This window comes from Muntiacus reevesi, chromosome 6, assembly GCF_963930625.1.
Source record: "Muntiacus reevesi chromosome 6, mMunRee1.1, whole genome shotgun sequence".
NCBI classification, from domain to species: domain Eukaryota; kingdom Metazoa; phylum Chordata; class Mammalia; order Artiodactyla; family Cervidae; genus Muntiacus; species Muntiacus reevesi.
The window spans coordinates 29,341,388-29,365,863 of NC_089254.1; the positions used below are offsets into that span (position 1 = coordinate 29,341,388).

Consider the following 24,476-nt stretch of genomic DNA (forward strand, 5'->3'; position numbering starts at 1 on the left):
AGGTCTAGTGAGGAGAACCCAGCAACACCCCCACTTAGTAAGGGCTCAGATGGACTTGTCTGTTTTCGTTTTCCTCCTCCTTTCACTCTGAGTGTAGTCTGTCCGATTCTTCTCCCTGGGTAGATCAGTCAACCCCACCGCTCTGTACACAACATGATTTCCAAATAGTGGACTCCCCTGAACCCACTCTTTTCTCTTTCTTGTGTATAATAAAATCCCATGGCTTTCTTATTCAACACACTTCTCTTTTTAATCCTCACAACTTCCCTATCAGGTAGGTTTAGAGATGAGTCATCTAACCCTCAAAAGGGTTAAGAAACTGCATTAATGCAACTAGGTATTTAGCCACATCACATAATGCTATAGATGGGTGTCAAGGCAGTGGAATTCCGAGGAGCGGAGGTGAATTGCTGGGGACTTTGCAAAATAAAATCCTTATGCCATCTGCTCTGTTTCTCTCCCTGCTGTCCCCACAAAGAAACTTCCAACGCTCTGCATTTACACAAAGTTTACAGCAGTAGGGTGTCCAAAGTTTTTATGCTGCCATACTATTTGGAGGTCAGCTGCTACTAAAAGTATGTCTGTGCCGTGAGGTAGATGCTGGGGGTGGGTACAGAAACTCTGCCAGGGGAGGCACCACACGGATCTGTCGGGCTCTGTCCCGGGCTGACTCTCCTCTGCCATCTCCAGGGGGCGGATGGCCCCGGGGTGGTCTCCCTTTGTTCTTCACTTACTTGGCTCGCTTCCTCTGGGAAGTGGGGGCTGTCTCCATACCTGTCCTTCTCCCCTGAATCAAATTATAAAGACAACGAGCAATTTCAGGCCTTTTTTGTAGAATATCTCCTAATCAAAAATAAGTGCTCCATTCCCACGGTTCCACAGAACACAGAAGGGGAGACCTGGGCCACCTGCCTCCACCTGCGCGCTCTCACCACTCAGCACAGAAGGGCGAGGGGAGGGGCCTCCCAGAGCGAGTCACACCTGAGGATCCGCAGCACCTTCAGCCTCTGTCACGGGCACCTGTTTGTCACTGTTCTCTTCGTCTTGTGCAAGTGCTTAAGTTAAAAAAAGAAAGAAAGAAAAAGAACAATATTAAGCAAACGTAGCATTATAAGAAAACTGTTTCAGGTCATTTTATTTTCAGATGGCAATTTGGCAGGAAAAAAAAATGTTAGGTAGAGACCCAAAAAGTAAGTATCACTACTATTTTTTACAATAAATTATTTGGATGAACAGTTTCACTAATGAACATATTCTATTCACTAATAAACTATTCACTATGAATAGTTTCACTAATACTGGGCATTTTTTCACACTCATTATCTCATTTGTTAAACCAGTAGTGCTGGAGATATCTGACCTCAATTCTCCTTGTCACCTCAGCCCACCCAGACATCATCATACCAGTTCTGTGCTTTACCAAAGGGGAACTGGGGTAGAGAGAAAGACTTCTACCCAGTTCACGTGAGAGTACCATATTTTTTATGTCATTTTTTGGGCTAATAGTTTAGTGTTATCCCAGATGGCTCAGACGGTAAAGAATCTGCCTGCAACACCAGAGACCTAGGTTCGATCCCTGAGTTGGGAAGATCCCCTGGAGAATGGAATGGCAACCTACTCCAGTATTCTTGCCTGGGAAATCCATGGGCAGAGGAACCTGGAGGGCTATAGTCCACGGGGTCACAAGAGTCAGACATGACTGAGCAACTAACACATATTATGAAGGAAGCATGATTTTTCTTAAAATTAGAGTATAATTTACAATGTTGTCTTAGTTTCAAGTATATAGTAAAGTGATTCAGTTATATATATGTATATTCTTTTTTAGATTCTTTTCCATTATAGTTTATTACAAGATATTGAATATAGCTGCCTGTACTATACAGTAGGACCTTGTTATTTATCTATTTTACATGTAGTACTATTCATCTGCTAATCCCAGATTTATCATTTATCCATGCCCCAACTTCCCCTTTTGGTAACAATACATTTGTTTTCTAAGTCTATGAATCTGTTTCTGTTTTAGAAATAAGTTCATTTGTATCATTTTTTGAGATTCCACGTGTAAGTGATATGCTATGATATGTGTCTTTCTCTTTCTGCCTTACTTCAATTAGTGTGATAACCTCTAGGTACATCCATGTTGTTACAAATGGCATTATTTCATTCTTTTTAAAGACTGAGTGAAATTCCACTGTATATCTGTACCACATCTTCCTTATCTATTCCTCTGTCAGTGCATATTTAGGTGCTTCTATATCCTGGCTTTTGTAAATAGTGCTGCAGTGAGCTTTGGGGTGCATGGATCTTTTTGAATTAAGAGTTTTCTCTGGATATATGCCCAGGAGTGGGAATGCTGGAAGAAGCATGATTATTTTACATTTGGACTGCATGGAGCATTGTTACCACAAAATTCTAAACTATGGAGTCTTGCTATGGAGTCTTGAATCGACCTCTTCTCCCATATTTCCGCAGCATCTCCCTATCAAAGTCCTTGTCACCCTTTCTGCACTGGTGCAATAACCTCCTACCACAGAACCCCTGATTCCAGCCTCTCCTTACTAAAATCTAGCTTGAGCAGAACTGTTAATAATTAGCCTCAGAAAATACAACAATAAGTACACTGCTCTGGCCTCTGTATCGCTTATCTAATCAACTCTGAACACTGTTCATCACGGAAGGTCATCCTTGAACTCTCTGGCTTCCTCATCTCTGACTTCCCACTGACATTCAATGTCAGAATGTAGTGTACCCAGCTCTGATGCAAACTCCATGATTTCATCATTTTTCTCCTGACACAGCTTGCTCTGCCATTTTAACAAATATGTACTTAGCACCTGCTAGGTGCCTGGCACTGGGATTACACCTGTGAACAAGACAGGTAAGCCTCTGACCTCATGAAGGACACACATCACCTTTTGGATGGCTAACAACTACTGCTGCAACCAGTAACAATCACCATTACTAGGACAACAATCTTTAAAAACGAGATAGGAGTAAAGATCATAATAAATATGGAAATTTCAGAAAACCAACTGAGGGAGGTCACTGTGGAGAGCAGGCCAGGCATGCTGCATCTTTGAAGAAGCGATACTTGTGCTGAGACTGGGGGTTGAGACACGTGGCAGGTGAGAGTGATCCAAGCCAGGCATGGAGAGAGCATGGACCGCAATGTGGATGTGAGTCTGAGAGCACGGGGTTGGGGGGCGGGGGGTCACTCAGTTCAGTTCAGTCGCTCAGTCACATCCAACTCTTTGCAACCTCATGAACCCCAGCACACAAGGCCTCCCTGTCCATCACCAACTCCCAGAGTTCACCCAGACCCATGTCCATCGAATCGGTGATGCCATCCAACCATCTGATCCTCTGTCATCCCCTTCTCCTCCTGCCCTCAATCTTTCCCAGCATCAGGGTCTTTTCAAATGAGTCAGCTCTCTTCATCGGGTGGCCAATGTATTGGAGTTTCAGCTTCAGCATCAGTCCTTCCAATGAACACCCAGGACTGATCTCCTTTAGGATGGACTGGGTGGATCTCCTTGCAGTCCAAGGGACTCTCAAGAGTCTTCTCCAACACCACAGTTCAAAAGCATCAATTCTTCGGCACTCAGCTTTCTTTATAGTCCAACTCTCACATCCATACCTGACTACTGCAAAAACCATAGCCTTGATTAGACGGACCTTTGTTGGCAAAGTAATGTCTCTGCTTTTTAATATGCTATCTAGGTTGGTCATAACTTTCCATCCAAGACGTTAGCATCTTTTAATTTCATGTCTACAGTCACCATCTGCAGTGATTTTGGAGCCCCCCAAAAATAAAGTCTGACACTGTTTCCACTGTCTCCCCATTTATTTGCCATGAGGGAATGGGACCAGATGCCATGATCTTAGTTTTCTGAATGTTAAGCTTTAAGCTAACTTTTTCACTCTCCTCTTTCACTTTCATCAAGAGGCTTTTTAGTTCCTCTTCACTTTCTGCCATAAGGGTGGTGTCATCTGCATATCTGAGGTTATTGATACTTCTCCCAGCAATCTTGATTCCAGCTTGTGCTTCATCCAGCCCAGCATTTCTCATGATGTACTCTGCATATAAGTTAAATAAGCAGGGTGACAATATACAGCCTTGACACACTCCTTTTCCTATTTGGAACCAGTCTATTGTTCCATGTCCAGTTCTAACTGTTGCTTCCTGATCTGCATACAGGTTTCTCAAGAGGCAGGTCAGGTGGTCTGGTACTACCATCTCTTTAAGAATTTTCCACAGTTTATAGTGATCCACACAGTCAAAGGCTTTGGCATAGTCAATAAAGCGGAAAAAGATGTTCTTCTGGAACTCTCTTGCTTTTTCAATGATCCAGCGGATGTTGGCAATTTGATCTCTGGTTCCTCTGCCTTTTCTAAATCCAGCTTGAACATCTGGAAGTTCATGGTTCACATATTGCTGAAGCCTGGCTAAGGAATTTTAAATTGGGGACATGATGTCTATTTTCAAAAGTTCTGTTTACCTGCTTTGAGGGGACCAGGCTTAGGAGAAGCAGGACAGGAAGCAGGGAGCCCAGTTACGTGACCATGGCTTACCATCTGGGCTAGAAATGACCATAGCACAGACCAGGGTGGGGAGAGGGGGCCAGATGAGCTGAAGCAACAGGGAGAATCTGAGCTGTGTTTCTGAGACATAATTTGCCATGAACTGAACACGAGAGGCAAGGGACTGCATGGGAGTGGGGGCGGGGGGCGGGGGGCAGGGAGATCAGTGAGAAAAGGCAATCCAGAATGATCCTGAGTAGAATAAGTCACTGCTTGTGCCCACTGTACCACTCATTCTTCCTGCCTTCTCCATCAACAGCAGGCCCCAAACACGGCACCCTACCGACAGTGAGGCCGCCCGCTGTGCTTCTGGATTCAGCTGGCACCGTTCTGTGTACTTTTAAGTACTATGCTCTCTACTCTGTATTCCTTCAAGCCTTATTTCATGTACCTTTTGCTTTTATGTGTCTCTTATGCCCACTGTGTGGCACTCGCCATGGCGCCCACCTAAAATGCTGCACACACACTGTGAGTGCTGTAAAAATTAACTGAGATGAACAATTTCTCCCCAAGTGACCAAAACGGCACACATTGATTATACCTACATACCTAAGCTATGTCTTTCATAGCCATTTATGAAAAAAGAAGGGAGGGAAAGTCTTCTCTTAAACTCCATGGAAAACCAGGATAACTCCTACCAGCTGAGCATTATAAAGCAAGGCAGGAACAACAGAAGTTGACAGAAGCTTTTCTTCTGTTTTCAGCAAAAAGTTCCATTCACGCTTGTTCAAAGGGGGCCCTCTGTTGCTACTGTTGCCCAATTAGGAGGAAATTTAAGAATAAAAAAAAAAAAACCACTAATATTTTCTCTGAAAAACTAGAGACATAAATGAAAAGGGAATATTAAAATACAAAATAACATCTACAATTCTACTTAAAAATGCAGTGGGTTGTAGAAATAAGTAAACTATCTGAAATACTGTAAGAACCCTTTCTTCATCCTGTAACAAGGAACAGTGTTCCTAGAGGGCAAGTCAACAATATGCCAACAGGGAACAACTATGCCTGCATTAAGTACTCACTATACCCCTTGGCACTTAATTTATGCTTTATTTGAAATTTTGCTCTTTAAAGTTTTAGTTGTGATGAAAAAAAAGAAAATTAAATTTTGAAGTATTTTGGCCTGTTAAATGCGTGTTTCTGTTTTTAAAACAATAATGCTCTGATGTCTATGCATTTCTTTTTTTCAACTCATTATACTGCATCATACAACATGCAGGATCAGTCAGTCGGTTCAGTTAGTTCAGTCGCTCAGTCTTGTCCGACTCTTTGCGATCCCATGGACTGCAGCACGCCAGGCCTCCCTGTCCATCACCAACTCTGGAGTTTACTCAAACTCATGTCCATTGAGTCGGTGATGCCATCCAGCCATCTCATCCTCTGTCTTCTTCTCGTCCTGCCCCCAATCCCTCCCAGCATAAGGGTCTTTTCCAATAAGTCAGTTCTTTGCATCAGGTGGCCAAAATAATTGGAATTTCAGCTTCAGCATCAGTCCTTTGATGAATGTTCAGGACTGATTTCCTTTAGGATGGACTGGTTGGATCTCCTTGCAGTCCAAGGGTTTCTTAAGAGTCTTGTTCAACACCACAGTTCAAAAGCATCAATTCTTCACCACTTAGCTTTCTTTATAGTCCAACTCTCACATCCACACATGACTACTGGAAAACCCATGGCTTTGACTAGATGGATGTTTGTTGGCAAAGTAATGTCTCTGCTATTTAATATGCTATCTAGGTTGGTCATGACTGTTCTTCCAAGGAGTAAGCATCTTTTAATTTCATGGCTGCAGTCACTATCTGCAGTGATTTTGGAGTCCAAAAAAATAAAGTCTGTCACTGTTTCCACTGTTTCCCCATCTATTTGTCATGAAGTGATGGGACCAGATGCCATGATCTTAGTTTTCTGAATGTTGAGTTTTAAGCCAACTTTTTCACTCTCCTCTTTCACTTTCTTAAATTGAAGAAACTAGGGAAAAATCACTAGACCATTCAGGTATGACCTAAATCAAATCCCTTACGATTATACAGTGGAAGTAACAAATAGATTCAAGGGATTAGATCTGATAGACACAGTACCTGAAGTACTATGGCCAGAGGTTCATGACATTGTACAGGAGGCAGTGCTCAAGACTATCCACAAGAAAATGAAATGCAAAAAGGCAAAATGGTTGTCTAAGGAGGCCTTACAAATAGCTGAGAAAAGAAGAGAAGCTAAAGACAAAGGAGAAAAGGAAAGATATACCCATTTGAATGCAGAGTTCCAAAGAACAGCAAGGAGAGATAAGAAGGCCTTCCTCAGTGATCAATGTAAAGAAATAGAGGAAAACAATAGAATGGGAAAGTCTAGAGATTTCTTCAAGAAAATTAGAGCTAATAAGGGAACATTTCATGCAAAGATGGGCGCAATAAAAAACAGAAATGGTATGGACCTAACAGAAGCAGAAGATATTAAGAAGAAGTGGCAAGAATATGCAGAAGAACTACACAAAAAAGATCTTCATGACTCAGATACTCACAATGGTATCACCTAGAACCAGACATCCTGGAATACAAAGTCAAGTGGGCCTTAGGAAGCATCACTATGAACAAAGATAGTGAAGATGATGGAATTCCAGTTGAGTTTTTTCAAATCCTAAAAGATGATGCTGTGAAAGTGAGGCATTCTATATGCCAGCAAGTTTGGAAAACTCAACAGCGGCCACAGGACTGGAAAACATCAGTTTTCATTCCAATCCCAAAGAAAGGCAATGTCAAAGAATGCTCAAACCAAAAAAAAAAAAAAAAAAAAGAATGCTCAAACCATCGCATAATTGCACTCATCTCACATGCTAGTAAAGTGATGCTCAAAATTCTCCAAGCCAGGCTTCAACAACACATGAATCGTCAACTTCCAGATGTTCAAGCTGGATTTAGAAAAGACAGAGGAATCAGAGATCAAATTGCCACCATCTGTTGGATCATCAAAAAAGCAAGAGTACCAGAAAAACATCTACTTTTGCTTTATTTACTATGCCAAAGCCTTTGACTGTGTGGACCACAACAAATTCTGGAAAATTCTTAAAGAGATGGGAAGTCTGGTAGACCACCTGACCTGCCTCTTGAGAAATCTGTGTGCAGGTCAGGAAGCAACAGTTAGAAATGGACATGGAACAACCGACTGGTTCCAAATAGGGAAAGGAGTACATCAAAGCTGTATATTGTCACCCTGCTTATTTAACTTATATGCAGAGTACATCATGAGAAACACTGGGCTGGATGAAGCACAAGCTGGAATCAAGTTTGCTGGGAGGAATATCAATAGCCTCAGATATGCAGGTGATACCACTCTTATGGCAGAAAGTAAAGAACTAAAGAACCTCTTGATGAAAGTGAAAGAGGAAAGTGAAAAAGTTGGCTTAAAACTCAACATTCAGAAAACATGCAGGATGGTGAATTATAATTTCATGATTGAGAGTTCACACTATTTTTGAAATTTAGACATAATTCTTAGTACATACAACTAGAACCAAACAAAGGGAAGATTACCAAAAAAGGCATACTTGGGATAAGAATTCAGTCCTGTATTTCTAGCTTTTCCTCAACAACAACACAACATTTCTTATCACATATTGAAGATCTCAAAATGTGCTGCCCAAGGTTATATGTTGGTTAACAGAGAGAGAATTAGTAACAGAAGTACATTAAAGGCACGTCACAGAGGTAACTCAGCTGATCGCAACATGGGTAATGAAGAGACACTCAAAGTGCTGCTGAACTCAACCTCGGCACCCTGATAATGAAGAAAAGAGTGTGGTCTCTTACTACACACATTACTTTATTGGAAATACTGAAGAAAATATGATTCTAAGAATGCATTTATAGCTAATGGCTCACATATACCACTTGGGGAAAAAAAAAAACCAACACCTTATTTATTGTGGCCTTCTGAGGATTTATAATCACCCCATGAGGTCTCATGGACAACACCTAAAAGAGAATGCCTTATTGATGCTTTAATGTGAAGATCAATGTCTACAACTATGTATTGGGGCACTTTCTCTCTCCATGCCTCCTCAGAGTGTGGCTCATCTGGCAGAACAAGGAGGAAGCAATTACTTGGATTTTGAGCTGAATTCTTTTATCTGATCAGAATAAGAATCTGCTGGAGGAAATTTTCCTCTGCAAATATTGATTCTGGATGGTTCCCTCCCATGGCACAAAGATACAGGAATGACAGCTTCTGGGACCAACAGAGGCTCGAAGCCTTGCTCTCTGCCAACACAAATCATCCACTTATCTCTCAACACACAGAGTCCAAGAGTCAGAAAAGGCCTTTGAAAATAACTTATCACAACAAAAGTCACAGTACAAGACCTGAGGCATACACTTCAAATGGTAAACAGAGAGCCCACAAGACAATTAAGACTATATATGGATTAATTAGCACTAACTCACATAAGAGTACTGGGTTTAATTCTATCTCTGTAAGTTCAGTTCAGATCAGTTGCTCAGTTGTGTCCAGCTCTTTGTGACCCCATGAACCGCAGCACACCAGGCCTCCCTGTCCATCACCAACTCTGGAGTTTACCCAAACTCATGTCTACTGAGTTGGTGATGCCATCCAACCATCTCATCTTCCGTAGTCCCCTTCTCCTCCTGCCCTCAAGTTTTCCCAGCATCAGGGTCTTTTCAAATGGGTCAGCTCTTCGCATCAGGTGGCCAAAGGGTTGGAGTTTCAGCTTCAGCATCAGTCCTTCGATGAATGTTCAGGACTGATTTCCTTTAGGATGGACTGGTTGGATCTCCTTGCAGTCCAAGGGACTCGCAAGAGTCTTCTCCAACACCACAGTTCAAAAGCATCAATTCTTCTGCACTCAGCTTTCTTTATAGTCCAACTCTCACATCCATACATGACTACTGGAAAGACCATAGCCTTGACTAGACAGACCTTTGCTGACAAGCTAATGTCTCTGCTTTTTAACATGTTGTCTAGGTTGGTCATAACTTTCCTTCCTAGGAGTAAGCGTCTTTCAATTTCGTCACTGCAGTCACCATCTGCAGTGATTTGGGAGCCCAAAAAATAGTCAGCCACTGTTTCCACTGTTCCCCCATCTATTTCCCATGAAGTGATGGGACTGGATACCATGATCTTAGTTTTCTGAATGTTGAGCTTTAAGCCAACTCTCCTCTTTCACTTTCATCAAGAGGCTCTTAAGTTCTTCACTTTCTGCCATGAGGGTGGTGTAATCTGCATATCTGAGGTTAGCCAAGAACAATTCAAGAGGGGCTACTGGTGTCAGCCTCTGAGGATGCCAGGATTCTCCTGACTGTCACCATCTTGCTACCTTGGGGACAAGAGGTTGTCTCTCCCCATGTCTTAACTGGGATGGTTGCTAAGAAGACTCTCCTAATAACTCTGTTTAAACTGTTTTTGAAACACAAGAGGAACTGATTCTCTTTCAGAATGACGTTTACTTAATTCCTGATCAATGTTGTAAAAGTCAAAGCCAAACCAACCGGTCATTAAATGCAACGACTGTAATGTACTAAGTGACTATAGTTGAGAGTGCTCTTTGAAAATCAACCAGGCTATTTTTTTTTAATTTACAAATCAACCAAAAATCGTATTACAGACAGAATTTTAGTGTTTCAATGTAAGAAATCAGCAAATAGAGTTAAGAAATGTAATTCATTGAGTACTTTGCCAAGAATTAAAGTTTTGGCAAAAATGTCACCCTTCAACTGTGCAGTACTTTTACAGAGGAAAAGTGCTTTCACAAAGGTTCTCATCTGATGTTCAAAAAACCTACAGAGTTAGGCATGCAAAAACATTCTCATTTTATACAATTCTCCTGTATAAAATGTTGTGTCCGTGGCAGTTCAAGTCGCTCTCAGTCAGGGACAGAGCTGTAACAGCTGGTCAAACTGCAAAATTATTCATGTGGATTCTGACCAGGACTTCTTTCCATTTCTTTTTTAATGAAATAGAACAGAATATAGTGGAAAGAATAGGAAAAAAAAATTAAAAGTAAAAATGTACTGCAACTAGTAAAGTTAAGTATTTCTCACAAACCTGGAATTAGATGTATGCCAGGTCAGACTCCTCTGTGTATTCTGCAGGTTGTGGACACAAATATGTTAGGAAAACACAGAAGGTATTCCCAGCCATGGGAGGCAGAATCCCATTTCTCATTATCCAAATAACCAGCTATGTTTTCAGTGTCATTCCTGGAAAAAGGTTGTGGTATTTATCTTACGAGCCCCCTCAACAAGACTCTATCCACTCCATCAAGGAGAGCAGCCCTGTGAGAAAACATGGAAATGAGCTACCAGCAAGACATGCTGACAGAGCATATTCATTAAGTCACTCAGTCTTGTCCAACTCTTTGCAAACCCACGGGCTGTCAGCTGCTAGGCTCCTCTGTCCATGGGATGTCCCAGACAAGGAAACTGGAGTGGGCTGCCGTTCCCTTCTCCAGGGGATCTTCTCGAACCAGGGATTGAACCAAGGTCTCCTGGATTGAAGGCGGATGGCTTACTATCTGAGCCACCAGTGAAGGCTATGTTATCTATATATATATCCACAAGTGCTCCCAAATGCTCAGATCTTTTCTAATCTTTAAAAAGTAAGGGGAAAAGCAGTTACAAGCCTTACCTCATTGCTATATATGTTTTTAGTAGTGAACTTTGAAAAATAGTGGTCAACATTTACCACTGAGTCATGTCATATAGTATTTTTAATATTCTTTTAACTCTTTAACGTTTTATGTATTCTTTTTTCCAGTTTTACTGAATAATAATTGACATACATCACTGTATAAGTTTAACACGTACAGAAGTGATTACTACAGTCAGTTCAGCTAACATCCATCTTCTCTTACAGATACAATAATAAAAAAAGGAAAAAAAATTCATTGTGATGAATATTCTTAGGATTTACTCTCTACGTACCATAGAGCAGTTCTAGCTATAGGTACTGTGTTGAACATTATATCCCAGGTACTCATTCGTATTATAACCAGAAGTTTGTATCTTTTGACCACCTTGCTCCATCTCCCCCTTCCCCTGCTCTGTGCCTCTGGTAACCACAAATCTCATCTCTTTTTCAATGAGTTTGGTTTTTCTATATCCATTCATCCATCAGTGGACACTTAGGCTACTTCCATGTCTTGGCTGCTGTAAATAATACTGTTATGAAATGGGGGTGCAGATACCTTTTCAAGTTAGTGTTTTCGTTTCTTTTGGATATATTCCCAGAGGTGGAATTGCTGGATCACACAATAGTTCTATTTTCAATATTTTGAGGATTCTCCATGCTGTTTCCACAGTGGCTGCACCAATTTACAATCCCACCAGGCCACGGTATCATAATCTGGTCCATCCAGTGCCATTCAACCTTTCTTTGAAAGCTGACCAACAACCACTCTCTCTGTCTCGATCTATTCAGCCTGTCAGCTGAACTTGAGACTGTTGTTTAAAACTCTCTTTTCTGGGTCCTTATCAGGTTGAAACCCTCTAAAAAAAATTGCAAGTTTCCTGCAGGCTCTTTCCTCTCTCCTCAGTGATATTATCTGTTCCTATGGTTTCAACTTTCCCCATTATGCGGGTTATTCCCAAATCTGTGTCTCCATCTCTGCCCGCTTCTCTGAGCGCCAGGCCCACATCTCCGCTTACATGCTGAGGATGCTCATTTCACAGACCCTCACATGTCCGCTCCATACAAGCTGCTACGGCATGTGAAGCGGCACCACCTCTGCCCTCAAGAAAGAGTCATCAATTTAATACAGTGGGAGGACTCGGAGGGCTGAAATCGCGTGCATCACACACAGTATGTCTTACAGGCCTCTCCCTCCTCCTGGGGTCTGTACTTAGTTCAGATCACCGCCAGGAGCCTGCATGGTCTTCTTTCTCCTCAGCCCTCATATTCGTCTCTCACTCCACCCTGTCACTTTTACCTCTGAGACGTTTCTGTCCCTCTTGCTCCCTGCCACTGTCATAGCTTATGACCATGCCATCTCTCGCTTTCCGCCACTATCGCCTCAGCCTCCGAGCCAGCCCTGCCTCCATCCATTCTCCACTCAGCTGCTCCACTTCCAGATCGCCAGCCTGGTCCTGTCACGCCCCCATCCCTGAAGACTCCTGCCTCTTGCCACTTACAGAACATAACAGCACACAAGGAGCTCAAAACTAATGTTCTACTTTTACCAACATTTGACTATTGATGTGCTGAGAAGTGGGAATTCACGGCACTCGGACAACATAATAAATCTACGGTGCGGAGGCTAAAACCAGAGGTAGGTGAAAACCTGCCATCTCCTTCATCAGATACTCCACACTCGGCACGATTGCCTGGAGCCAGCTCAAGCCACTGAGAGACAGACTCTGGCTGTTTCCTTGTCTCCTGACTGATGGTGTGATTTAGCCCTGCCCCCAGGCAGAGAGGATTCCATTGCAGTTCTTTTGCCTTTGCCTTGTAGAGGACTGGACCCTCCAAACTTTCTTTCCTCCACTTCTTAACAGGTTTTTACCTACTAGGTGTTTTCTTTGGAGTCACATTTAATACATTAATGTCCAGGCAATGGAAAAGCTATTCAACAGAGAAAAATGATAATGTCACCAGAGCAAAGTGTATCCTTTAATTAGAGCATAAATATTTGCTCCATTGGTGAGAGTAATAAAGAATTCATCAGTACCTGAGCCCAGCAGCCTGTTCGGTTGCCCTTCTTGTGAAGAAATGTACTGGAAATAAACAAGTTTCCTTTTAATGCAAAGATGGATTGTATACAATCCAACTAAAATAAAACCTCAATGAAAAACAGTTGAGTTAACCTTAGCAACATTTTTCTTCACATTTTTCTTGGGAGACAGAACGGCTTTCATTTTTAAACACCTTGCAAGAATTGTGTTCTGGTGACAGGACGGGTTCACGCTAATCCTGTGACAAAAGATTTGAGCAGCAGTGGTGTTCAGACACCTTAAGACGTTCATTCATTTAAAAAGACCCCACTACTCTGTATAGTTTCACCCAAGAATGATAAAGTTTTTAAATATTTATCTCAGGGAGTAAAACAAAATGATATCTGGGACTTCCCTGGCGGTCCAGAGGTTAAGACCCCACACTTTCACTGCAGGCAGCACAGGTTTGGTTCCTGGTTGGGGAACTAAGTTCCCAGGTGCTGCAAGGTGCAGCCAGAAATAAGAGAAAAAGAAAATTATTTCTAAGCGTAACTGCATGCCAGCTTCACGCTTTACGCTAACTCTCTCCCACCTCCAGAAGCCCCAGAGGCATACACCCTTTGCTCCATTTCACAGAATAAGAAAACAAACGTCTGGGAGCCGTTACTTCACAGTAAGGGACTAAGCCAGAACTGAATCTGAGTCTCTTAAATTGCTTTTCACAGCTACGAAATTTTGCCTCAAGGACTGTAAACCAGAAAACATAACAGGTCAGATCTACACAGAGAGTCTTGTTAACTAAGGTTTTATAGTAGGCAAGGAGTCTACATTCCAAAAATAGTGTTTTTTTACATTAAAATACTTCTCACATGATGCTATTTTTCTGTTGTTGTTGTTCCTGAATTGTCTGCAATTGTACTGCTGAATCTTCCCTTGACATTAGAGTAAAATTCTAAAACATGCAGAGGAACCACCAAGAATCCCCTCAAAGTCCTTGTGTTTGTAAATACTGATACAAGCAAAGACACCAAATGGTCCAATCACTCAATCAATGTGGGGATGGGAGGGAGCAGATAGGCCAAGAGGAGGCTAGGAAATGTCTGAACACTTTCCTTAACCTTCAATGAACTCTATCCCACTGAATTTAATTTTTTAATGCCCTTTTATTACTCATATGGGAGAAAATATGAGAAAATATCACTTCTACACTATTTCTAGTATATGACCTTTGTCAAGTTACATCAACTCACCAATCTTAAACTTCATTATATGCAGAAGGGGATGATTAGAACCACAACCCCACACGGTAGGTGTGCGGAAAAAAGGATGGAAGTCAAGTGCTTAATCAAGTGTAATTACTTTAAGCTACAAAGCATGTAATGTGCTTTCTTCTTCTCCATTTTCATCTCTGGATGGAATCTTCTCCCTAATCAGACCCTCGTCCAGTCTGGGTAGAGCAGAAGATAAAGAGCATAAAGACAAAGCCGATCATATTTGTATTCTGACACCCAAAGAATTTTGCAGCAAGACAATAGGCTTGAAAGGTCACTCTCCTTTGCACATCAAGAACTCTAAAAGTCTTAGATTGCAGAGCTCTCTCTCCTGGGATAGCTAAGCCACAGGTTTATCCCCCTCAAGGAGACAGTCAGGAAGTAATGGGTGAGAAAAGGTCAAGCCCATCCCTGTGTTGCTACAAGTGGATCACGGGATGGGGCAGCAGAAAGAGGAAGCAGAAACAGGTCAGACCATGGGCCTGAGCCCCCCGGTGGGCTCGGCCCCCAGGCTGGGGTGGGTGGATGATTGAGGGGACACTGAGGATGGGAGTGCTGGTTAGCACACCTACAGGGCTGTGACACACGGGGGGAGATGGCCTTGAGCCCTACCCCAGCCCCACGCGGGGACGGCACACTCCCAGGGGATCATCTGTGAGCACCACAAGGCTTGGAGCAGACAAGGGGCAGGGCTGACTTTTCTGAGCTTCTCTTCCTTCCCTGGATGGGAAGTCTGAAAGGACTCAGAAGTATCTCCATGGCCTGGGAAGAGGGGCTGGCAGTGGAATTGCCCTCATCCAGGCCAGGGGCTGTCTGGAGCCTGTAGCAGGGAAGCAGTGGGGGTGACAGCTCCAGCAAGAGGCAATATGGGGCCAGCGGCCCAGGAAGGTCCAGACACTGAGCCAGCTGCCATGGGCCCCTAACTGCTGCTGCAGATACCCAGCAAGCAGATCCCCCCTGTAGATCCACCCAGCCTACAGCAGCCGTCATTGGCAGGGGCACCACCGCAGAGACCAGAGGAGCCCACGCCACCACAGGACCCTCTCATGCCAGAAACTAGGTGGCCCAAGAAGGGAGATTTCAACTAGACTCAGGCAGGACCAACATCCTGAACAGACTGCTTACCACAAAGAAAGCCTGAATCAGAAACAGCTGAAATCTAGAAGCTCACTGGCAGTAGGTAAGACCATACAGCATAGTTGCTGAAAATGAAGAAGAAAGCATTTCCCATCTACATTTCACCACAGTGAATAATTCTGACTATCTGTTGCCATTTTTGAGTATCAGTATAAGTGCTCTAATGGTTCGTAAACTAAAACAATCATGTAAGATTACCAGATAAGAAAACCTAGCCAAGATACATGTGGAAAGAAAAAAGTTTTGATACAGCACTAGCATTGGCTGATACACAGACTACTTTCCACATCCATGCTGAAGGCACTAAGCCAGCCATCTCTCCTCTCAAATAAAAGTATATGTATTTTGATTTTCCATATACAATTGATAGAAACTACAGGCTATTTTATTCGTCTGACTTTCTTCTTGAAATATCAAGGTAATGAAAAACTGCACTAAAGCAGGCCCCAGGAAAATTCCCTTGGAAGGACCTGGACCACTCATACAAATGTAATCTTTTGTTGAAACCGTCCACTTGATTACAAGATTAAGCCTGAAATTAGTTGACTTAAGTAGGCCTAATGTTACTAGCAAAATGAAGCAGCTTCAACAACTTGGATTCAGGTACAAACGATAAGCCTGAATTCCACACCAGTAATTAGTTTCGGCGATGACTCTGAGATGACTGAAGGGTCCAAGGGGCCCAGTGACCAAGCCTACAGCCTAGGTGTGCTGCTCGAACACCGTGAGAGCAGAGGATGAAATCTGCTCCTCCCCTGACCAGACAAGGTGGACAGACAGTCCTTGGGCCAGAAGGCTGCTGGGACAACACCCTTACCCTCCTCCAGGGCCTATGGATGACCTCTAATCCCTGCTAATTCCCCCTACCTGAAGGTGGAAATTTGTTTTCTTACTACTATTCGATAAATTTGTGTTTGCTCTATAAGGCCTCCCTCAGGCAGAAAAAAAGAACCTTTACCCTGCTCTACCTTCAGAACTAGGATATGGAAATGGGGTCTTTTAAACATATGAAAACAAAACTAAAAATCGAAATGAAGAGAATAGAACATAAGAATAGAACATAAGAACTAAGATGGCAATTGAATCTGTCAAGCTCTTCTATTTCAGTTAGAGTGGAAGAAAAATAGGCCCCATTTCTAAAAGCTTCCATCTGTTTCTAATGGTATAAAGATAACCTCAATCTCAAATTTCTCACATTTTTCTACCAGAAAACAATAATACGATAAGATAAAAGCTTTCTCCATTAATTTTAATAGGTCTTAAGGCAAATGCTTTGTTTCTATTCTGTATCTGCATTTTCAACACACAGAAGTTAGCCCCCTTCTGGCAAAAGGAGAACCAGACAATCCTTTTAGTCCTGTCAACCTGTGGTCCTGCCCACAATTTATCAGGATATGGCTGTGGATCATGGGCACTCATTTAAAGCCAAGGTTAAATTCACTTCCTCTTTAAACTAGTGGGCCCTCCCTCCCCCACCCAAAGGTCTTCCTGGTAAGTTTAGCATAGAAACTTCAGTAGGAATATTTGCTTATTCCCTGAGTCTGTCCACTAATAAAGCTTGGTAGTACTTCTCTTCATTTACAAAGGCTTTACTGCCAATGCCATGAGAGCTTTTAATTCTGTTACCATTCACATGACAAAATTTCCACCAGGTCAAGAAAAGTTGGGCAGCTCTCCAACTAAACTTGAGGAACTTTAGAAAATGAAAATTTTATTTAGTTAAGTAGGAATTCTGACGCAACCATTCAGAAGGAAACCTAAAATTATTTAAAAAATAATCTATCCATCTATTTCCTCATCTCCAACCAAAAAGACTTATGTCAAAATGTATCACTGAAGTTGTAAATATAAGCCTTCATTGTCTCCAAAATTTTTATCATCAATCTCATTCCAAAAACAGATATCACTGTAGAATTAAAATGCAGTATTTTTACAATTATCTGAAAATTGCAAGTGGCTAGAACCACAATTTGTCTAGCCACTTACAAAGACAATGTCTGATTAAGAAATTCTCGAATGTTAAGTATTTCTGTGTCACAGTAAGTAGAAAGATCAGTATGTGACATAAATTTCACTTTTATCATAACTGGCTCACTTTTTCTAGTATAATTCAGCTGAATGAAATTGTGTACTTTGCATTACATACTATGGCACATTATTTAACTTATATTTACACACACTGTGCCTATGTCATTTTCAGTTTTACTGAGAACAGCTCCATTTTCATGGCTGTTTATACAATTAGACTTTTAATGTGATGAATGATGGACAATAGCTGGGTCATGTGGCCAAGACAAAGATTTCCCTCGAGTGTGCTTACTTGTCAATACAAATGATAGCAGAAAATGTTCCCTGAAAAAGGTGGGGGAGGGGGTCCGTCTGTAGATCTTCACTAAGGGAAAGGTCAAAAAAAGAAAAAATGTTTGGAAAAGATACTAAGTTATCAGCAGTTATTATTCTTACATTCTGCCTAAACAGACAGCAAGGAATACTACCTAATACTTGGCACTGAGGGCATGACCTGCAGACTCAGCATGGCCCTCCAGCATCAACCAAGCCCAGCCTCTTACTTTTATTAAAAAAAAAAAAATAGAAACTGAGGCTGAGGGGAGCCAGTGACTTGCCAGAGTGAACACAGCCCAGATTTTCTGACTACATGCCCAAGACTGCCAGATTTGGTAGCAGACTGTGTTCACCAGACCACAGGATTTCATAACTTTGTAAAAACAGCATAGAACAAGGATTCCTATACTTAAGGAATATTTTAGTTCATAAGACACCATTTTAGCCATTAATATACCTTCCCATTTAATTATCCAGTCATCTTGTTCGTGTAATATTTCCTTATCTATTCTAATATTTTAAAATATCTACTAACTGCTTTTATTTTGTGGCTTGGGTGTATACAGAGAAGCAACCATAGCTTTTTAATTGTAAAAATGGATCACAGGTCACTCTCCCCACCCCCTCACCCATGCACCTCAACCCCCTCCACATAAAACTTCATTCAAGCACACAGAATTGGTCAGATACAGGGTTTTAAGTGGATGCTCGTCCTTCTGGGGCACTTGGTAATTAGCATACTAGCCTCCCGGGCTGGCCTCCAGACTCAGGGTGGCATATATCATATGTTCTTCTGGGAAGCAGCTCCAAACCCCAGAAGACCAAGAACAAAGGAGCTGGCAGGCTCTAGAGAAGCCACCCCATCAACAGTTTATTGAAGACACCCATTAGTTGCCTCAATCAGCTAATTAACTCAACAAATGCAAAACCTAAATCATTACAGAAAGTGGTTTTGATTGCATTGCTGGGCTCTAATTTGGTGTCGCTAACCCAGCAGGGTGGGAACAGGGCTGCTCCACAGAAAACAAAAAAACGGTCCACACTGGGGAGCCGGCATGGGATGGGACTGGATTTTTCATGAAAGTTGAGCCCTACCAGGAAGTTTCACTGGTGAAAAAAGGGTACCAGGGAGACCTCTGTGTTTATGCTTTGAAATTTAAATCAATTTAAACATAAATTGCTATGCTTTTTAGTCATTATGAGAAAGAAATAAAATGTGGGTTTCAGATCTCTGGTGTGCAAATGGTCATTAACTTTCATTTGACCTTGGGTATAGAAGGAATATTGAATTTATGCACAGGGTACACTCATTACACTCATCTAGTTTCCTCAAAGAAAACACATTCCCAGGAGCTGTAGTGCTGGCAGCCAGTTTTCCATACCCAAACAGAAAACTGTGGAGTCTCTGTTTCATGTCTCTGTCCCACCTTCCCCCCAACTCTGCTCCAAACCTCGGAAAACTGTTTCCCAAGGTTTGACCACATTTATAAGACACAGGCAATAACAGGTAAGAATCTGAATGGCGTAAAATCATTGTCCTGGACCACAGGAGACCGGAGAGCATCAGTGCTCAGTTCTCCCTTCCGGTATCTGGTTCCCTAAAACAACAACAAGTTCCCGTTTAGAGTGATAAATCCCTTTGTCTGCTGAGCCTTATAAACATTACCTTCCTTCGCTGAAGAGTTCCTGCAGTGCATTTTTTTAAAACAAAGGCCTCTAAACCTTGCACTCTCACGTACACTCTGCTGTGGTTATTACCATTCTTCACCTCCTTGGCAAATCAGTTCCATTTACTCTCTTAATGGACACGACCATGTGGAAGGAGGAAAAAGAAAATCATCTTGCCTTGCTTTCTAATTTCCTAAATTCTAAGTAACCCTCAGGGTTAAAAAAAGCCCAACTTCCATGCTGATTGCTCTCAGATACCTTGCTATTCAGGAGAAAACAGGGCAAAGGGCTATTTTCTTTTATGGTATGTCACTGAATGGTTATTTATCATTTTGACTTAATAGCTCTAATTACAAAAGACAGTGTCATGGGATTCTTTTTTTAAAGGCAATTTTCTTTGTATCCCAGTGGGAGAGTTAGAAAAAATTTACAAAGCATCTGCCTCATGCATTTTCAATTGTTCCTGGGTTTTAACGATGCTATTATTTTCTTGATAGGAAGATTTTTACATTTTCAAGTAAGTTTTAACTTTGTGTTGCATTGACAATGACTGTTTCAAGACTCTTATTATGGTTTCATGCCATTAAATAAAAAAGAAAGATACAACTTGTCAACCACTGAATTGATCACTGTTTAGTAAGAACATGCACTGGTGGAGACGGGATGTGAATGTACAAAATCCGTCAGCTGGCAGAAAAGCCTCTGGAAATGTTGGAACAAGGAGTTATTATAGCACTGAGAAGGGGGAGATTTTTACAAACTTCAACAATCAGTGTGGTGTTAGGCAAAGCTCTCTCTTCTCAGGAAAACATCCTAGATCCTCAATCAATCAGGAAGACCAGAATGTTGTGCTAATTATTTTGGGGGAAAAAACATGCTACTTCTTTCCTTTTGGCTGACAAATGCTAAATAGCACATCTGTTAGTGGGGCTAACAAGACAATCGGTGTGGGTCTGTGCTGACCACGAACAAGAGCCATGGCCCTGCCAGCTCAGCATCCAGGAGGCGGCAAAGGAGAAGAGGACAGAATACAAACCACGTGGAAACACCAGTTCCGAGAGGAGAAGGTGCACCCTATGAGGACAGGTTGGGGAAGACTTTAAATTTTTAAGGGGTTGAAAATATCACTAAAAATTAAGCATAATAAATCAACTGCTTAAAATACAGCCAACAGACCTCTGTCATTATAAACTAGTATTTTCTAGCTTGAACATTCATTATTAGAGCACTCAGAGATTAGATGGAAAAAGCTATTCCAGACAGGATTACAGCTTTTATTAATACTTTGAAAAGCATTTAAATTTTTTCAATAGCAAGTTAATCACAGGAAACCAGAAAGGGGTTTGAGATAGCAATAATTGTACCAGCACGTTAAGTCTGTCTTTGTTGGTCCTTAATTTTATTATTATCATCCACTCTGAAATTCCATTTCACTGTGCATGCTCCTTTATGAGCAATGTGTTCATGAGAGAATAAAGTCAAACACTGTGCTACATTAAAATAAAAAGTAAAAAGTTAGAGGACCATAAAAGTAGAAGCAATTCCGCTGGCTTAATGGTTATTTTTCTTTTTCTAAATGTGCAGAAGGGAGAAACCTTTCTCTCCTGTTAAAAATAATCAGCCATCGATTTCATTTCTCAGGACAAAGCGATGGGGATGTCTTCTCTTTGGGAAGCTTCTGCCCTGAAGAACATGTCCCTTCAATTGTGTCAGACCTCAAACCTCTCTGCAGAGCTTCCTGTCAACACTGACTCCCCTCCAATCTCACAAAGGGGCTTAAAACTCCTTGAGTTCCTATAACAAGTTATTGGTGACCAGTGACTGTTACCAGCAATAGATCTTCAAAGCTAGGAATTTAGCCAGGTAATAAAAGGCCCTCAACTTGTCTGATGGGTTCACCTGGATTACCAGATCCCATGGTCACCTGTTGAATGTTTTACAAACATGCAGTTCAGTGTACGGCAAATAGTAATAACCAAGCTGGAAAAATCATATACCCATTCAAATGCCTATTTAAGCTTCAGTATAGGAATCAAAGATGATTGAATACACGGGGATTTCTGAGGCTAGGAGAAACAATTTAACGTGAATGTAAAACTCGGGCTTTCTTCTCATCCTTTCCGGCCTATTAAAAATAATGTTTCTAAAAACTAGAACTAAACACAGTAGGTAAACCCATTTTATACAATTTTATGTTATATATATATTTAACATCCCAAAGAAATAATAAAATATCTTGGTACAAAAATAGTACATTAACCTGAATCCCTGGCTAATTTATTTGAAAAAGAGGGGGAAAATTGATGCTATTTACTTCTTGAAAAATGTAAGTTTTCACTCGATTCTTTTCCATTTCCAGAAACAAAAGTAGGAAATGTGAATCCCTTTCCATAAACCACATCTTTACTCCCCATAACAACAAGGGAGGGGACACAGTGTAGCTAGGAAGCCTAGAGACTGGATGTTGGAAAGCCTGGGTTTGCACTGGCTGCAGCCTTCTTAGCCTGTGGACACTTCCCTCTAAATCCTCTCTGAATCATGAGATTCAGACAATACAAGTAATTCCTCCTGTGGTGAGTACTCTGCCTCAGTAGCCATCCTCTTCTGCTGGTTTTCTCTGGGAGCCACACCTGCCCCAGCCTCAGTTCGTGGGACTTAACCTCTGTATCCTGCCCTCCATCCAAGCTTCCACTGCTCCAGAGATGGGCATTCCATCCTTCCAGCAAAGTCCCCACCAAGACTCCCGTGGGCCTTACCAGGAAAGAGGTTCTCTCCTGCTGAGACGGATTAGCTCCACAGATACCCTGAGCCGATAAAGTCCCCTTGTGGTTTTCAGCTTATTTTTCTCTCACTTGTCCCTAAGAGTCCTGAATAAAACATTCCCAAGGTTGTGACTCCATTAAGGATAATGAAAGAAATTAATGAAAATACTTACTATTATAATTAAATACTGGAGCTGGGAGGAATCATGAAGGTTCCTACATTCTATACCCACCCCCTCATGATACAGTACAAATTGGAATCCCTTTACCAAAGTCACAAAGACATTTAATGGTACAAACAGAGTCTAGAACCTCTTCTGTGTTTTCCAAACATTAATATCCTCAATACTTAGTTTTATTTTTTTATTTTTTTTTATTTTTTGATAGTTTTAAAACAATTAACTAGGTATGGACTAGGAGAGAGAGTGAAAGATAAAAACTGCCAGAGAGGTTTATCAACGTGAGATTTCTGGCTTTCCAGAAATAAAAGTCCACCATGGCACAAATTTCATCTAAAGATACTGAGAGCTAAACATGTTTTGGCTGTGGATTCCCTTGAAAAGGGAAAGAAAATGTCTGCTAAGACTCTAACTGTCTGCTGCTGCTGCTAAGTCACTTCAGTCGTGTCTGACTCTGTGCGACCCCGTCCCTGGGATTCTCTAGGCAAGAACACTGGAGTGGGTTGCCATTTCCTTCTCCAATGCATAAAAGTGAAAAGTGAAAGTGATGCTGCTCAGTCATGTCCGACCCTTCACGACCCCATGGACTGCAGCCTACCAGGCTCGTCTGTCCATGGGATTTTCCAGGCAAGAGTACTGGAGTGGGGTGCCATTGCCTTCTAACTGTCTAACAATTAGTAATAGCAATTCAACAAAAAAGAAACAAGTGCAAGGATATCTGTGTTAACATCTTAAAACTGTGTGAAGCCTTAAAATGCTATTCACATTCACTAAGGTTAGCATTTAGAGGAGAAAACTGTTTAAAGGCACATCCTAATGGCTTCTTAGAAAATAACAACAAAATAGATTTTTTACAAAGCTAGATCCTTGAATCATCTATATAATCTATCAATTGGCAATTACTTTTATTTCTGTTTGTACAGAGAGCTGAAACCAAAAACTTTTTCTTTATACTAATTCTTGTTTTAACAACCCTTCACAGAGAGACATAAATCTGGCATGACCACCTGAGCCCTAATTAACAGTTTTACTGCAAGACAGATATTAAGGCAATCAATTCCTTTTGTCAAGCCCCAGATGTGCCAACTATTATTTTAATATTTTTTATTAGAAGTATACCAATTTCTTTTTATCCTACCTTAAAAAAATCAAAATAGTTTTGTTTTTTAAAAATGAGCATACACAGAAAGTACCATTCTGCAGCTAAAATTCTGTTTAATTAAGGCTGTGTTTAATCTTCATTTTATCCCCTCCTAACTACACAGTAATACATTATCCTTTTTCAGACAGCCATTGACTTACCCATGTTTATTTATCTATGAAATAAACATTGTGATTTTAAAATAGCAGAGAGCCATATTTGTCTTTGCTCACCACTGTACTGTCAATGCCCTAGAGTAGGTGTTCAGTTAGAATCTGATAAAGGAATAAAAGCTAGGTCCTCATACTTTGCCACTATTATTTTTCATCTACTCTCAATGCCAAATCAAGCAGCAACAGCATAGGACAAATCAGGTGGGTATCTCCTGAAGTCCACACTTGGATTCTTTGAATATTGCAGTATCATCTTGTTGGGTTATTTTTGCCCCTAGATTGTTTCCCAAATTTGATGAGGTTTGGGGAATGTGGCACAGAAAAGTCTGTTTTTCTCTAAAAATGATCTTCTTTGCTTACCCTATTTTTCTAATCAGAAAACTTATTTAATTTTGTCAGGGACAAAGTAAGGCGGCTAACTATCTTTTTTATTATTCAATTTATATATCACAGGACCCTAGCTAATGAAATAGCATGAGGGGAAAAAAGGGGAGTTACTTGGGTTGGTAAGACAGAGATAAAATAGTCATAATTGATAGATACTATATTTGCCCATAAAGAAAA

At 41.3% G+C, this 24,476-nt stretch overlaps 1 protein-coding gene across 2 annotated transcripts in view; it reads right to left on the minus strand.

Annotated features, from left to right (window-relative positions):
- RAPGEF5 (Rap guanine nucleotide exchange factor 5) overlaps nt 1–24,476 on the minus strand; it is a 233,892-nt gene that overhangs the window by 113,967 nt on the left and 95,449 nt on the right. For both annotated transcript variants that reach the window (XM_065939593.1, XM_065939594.1), the window contains one exon: nt 982–1,055. In XM_065939593.1, the coding sequence (XP_065795665.1) occupies nt 982–1,055 (74 nt within the window). The remainder of the gene's footprint in view (nt 1–981; nt 1,056–24,476) is intronic.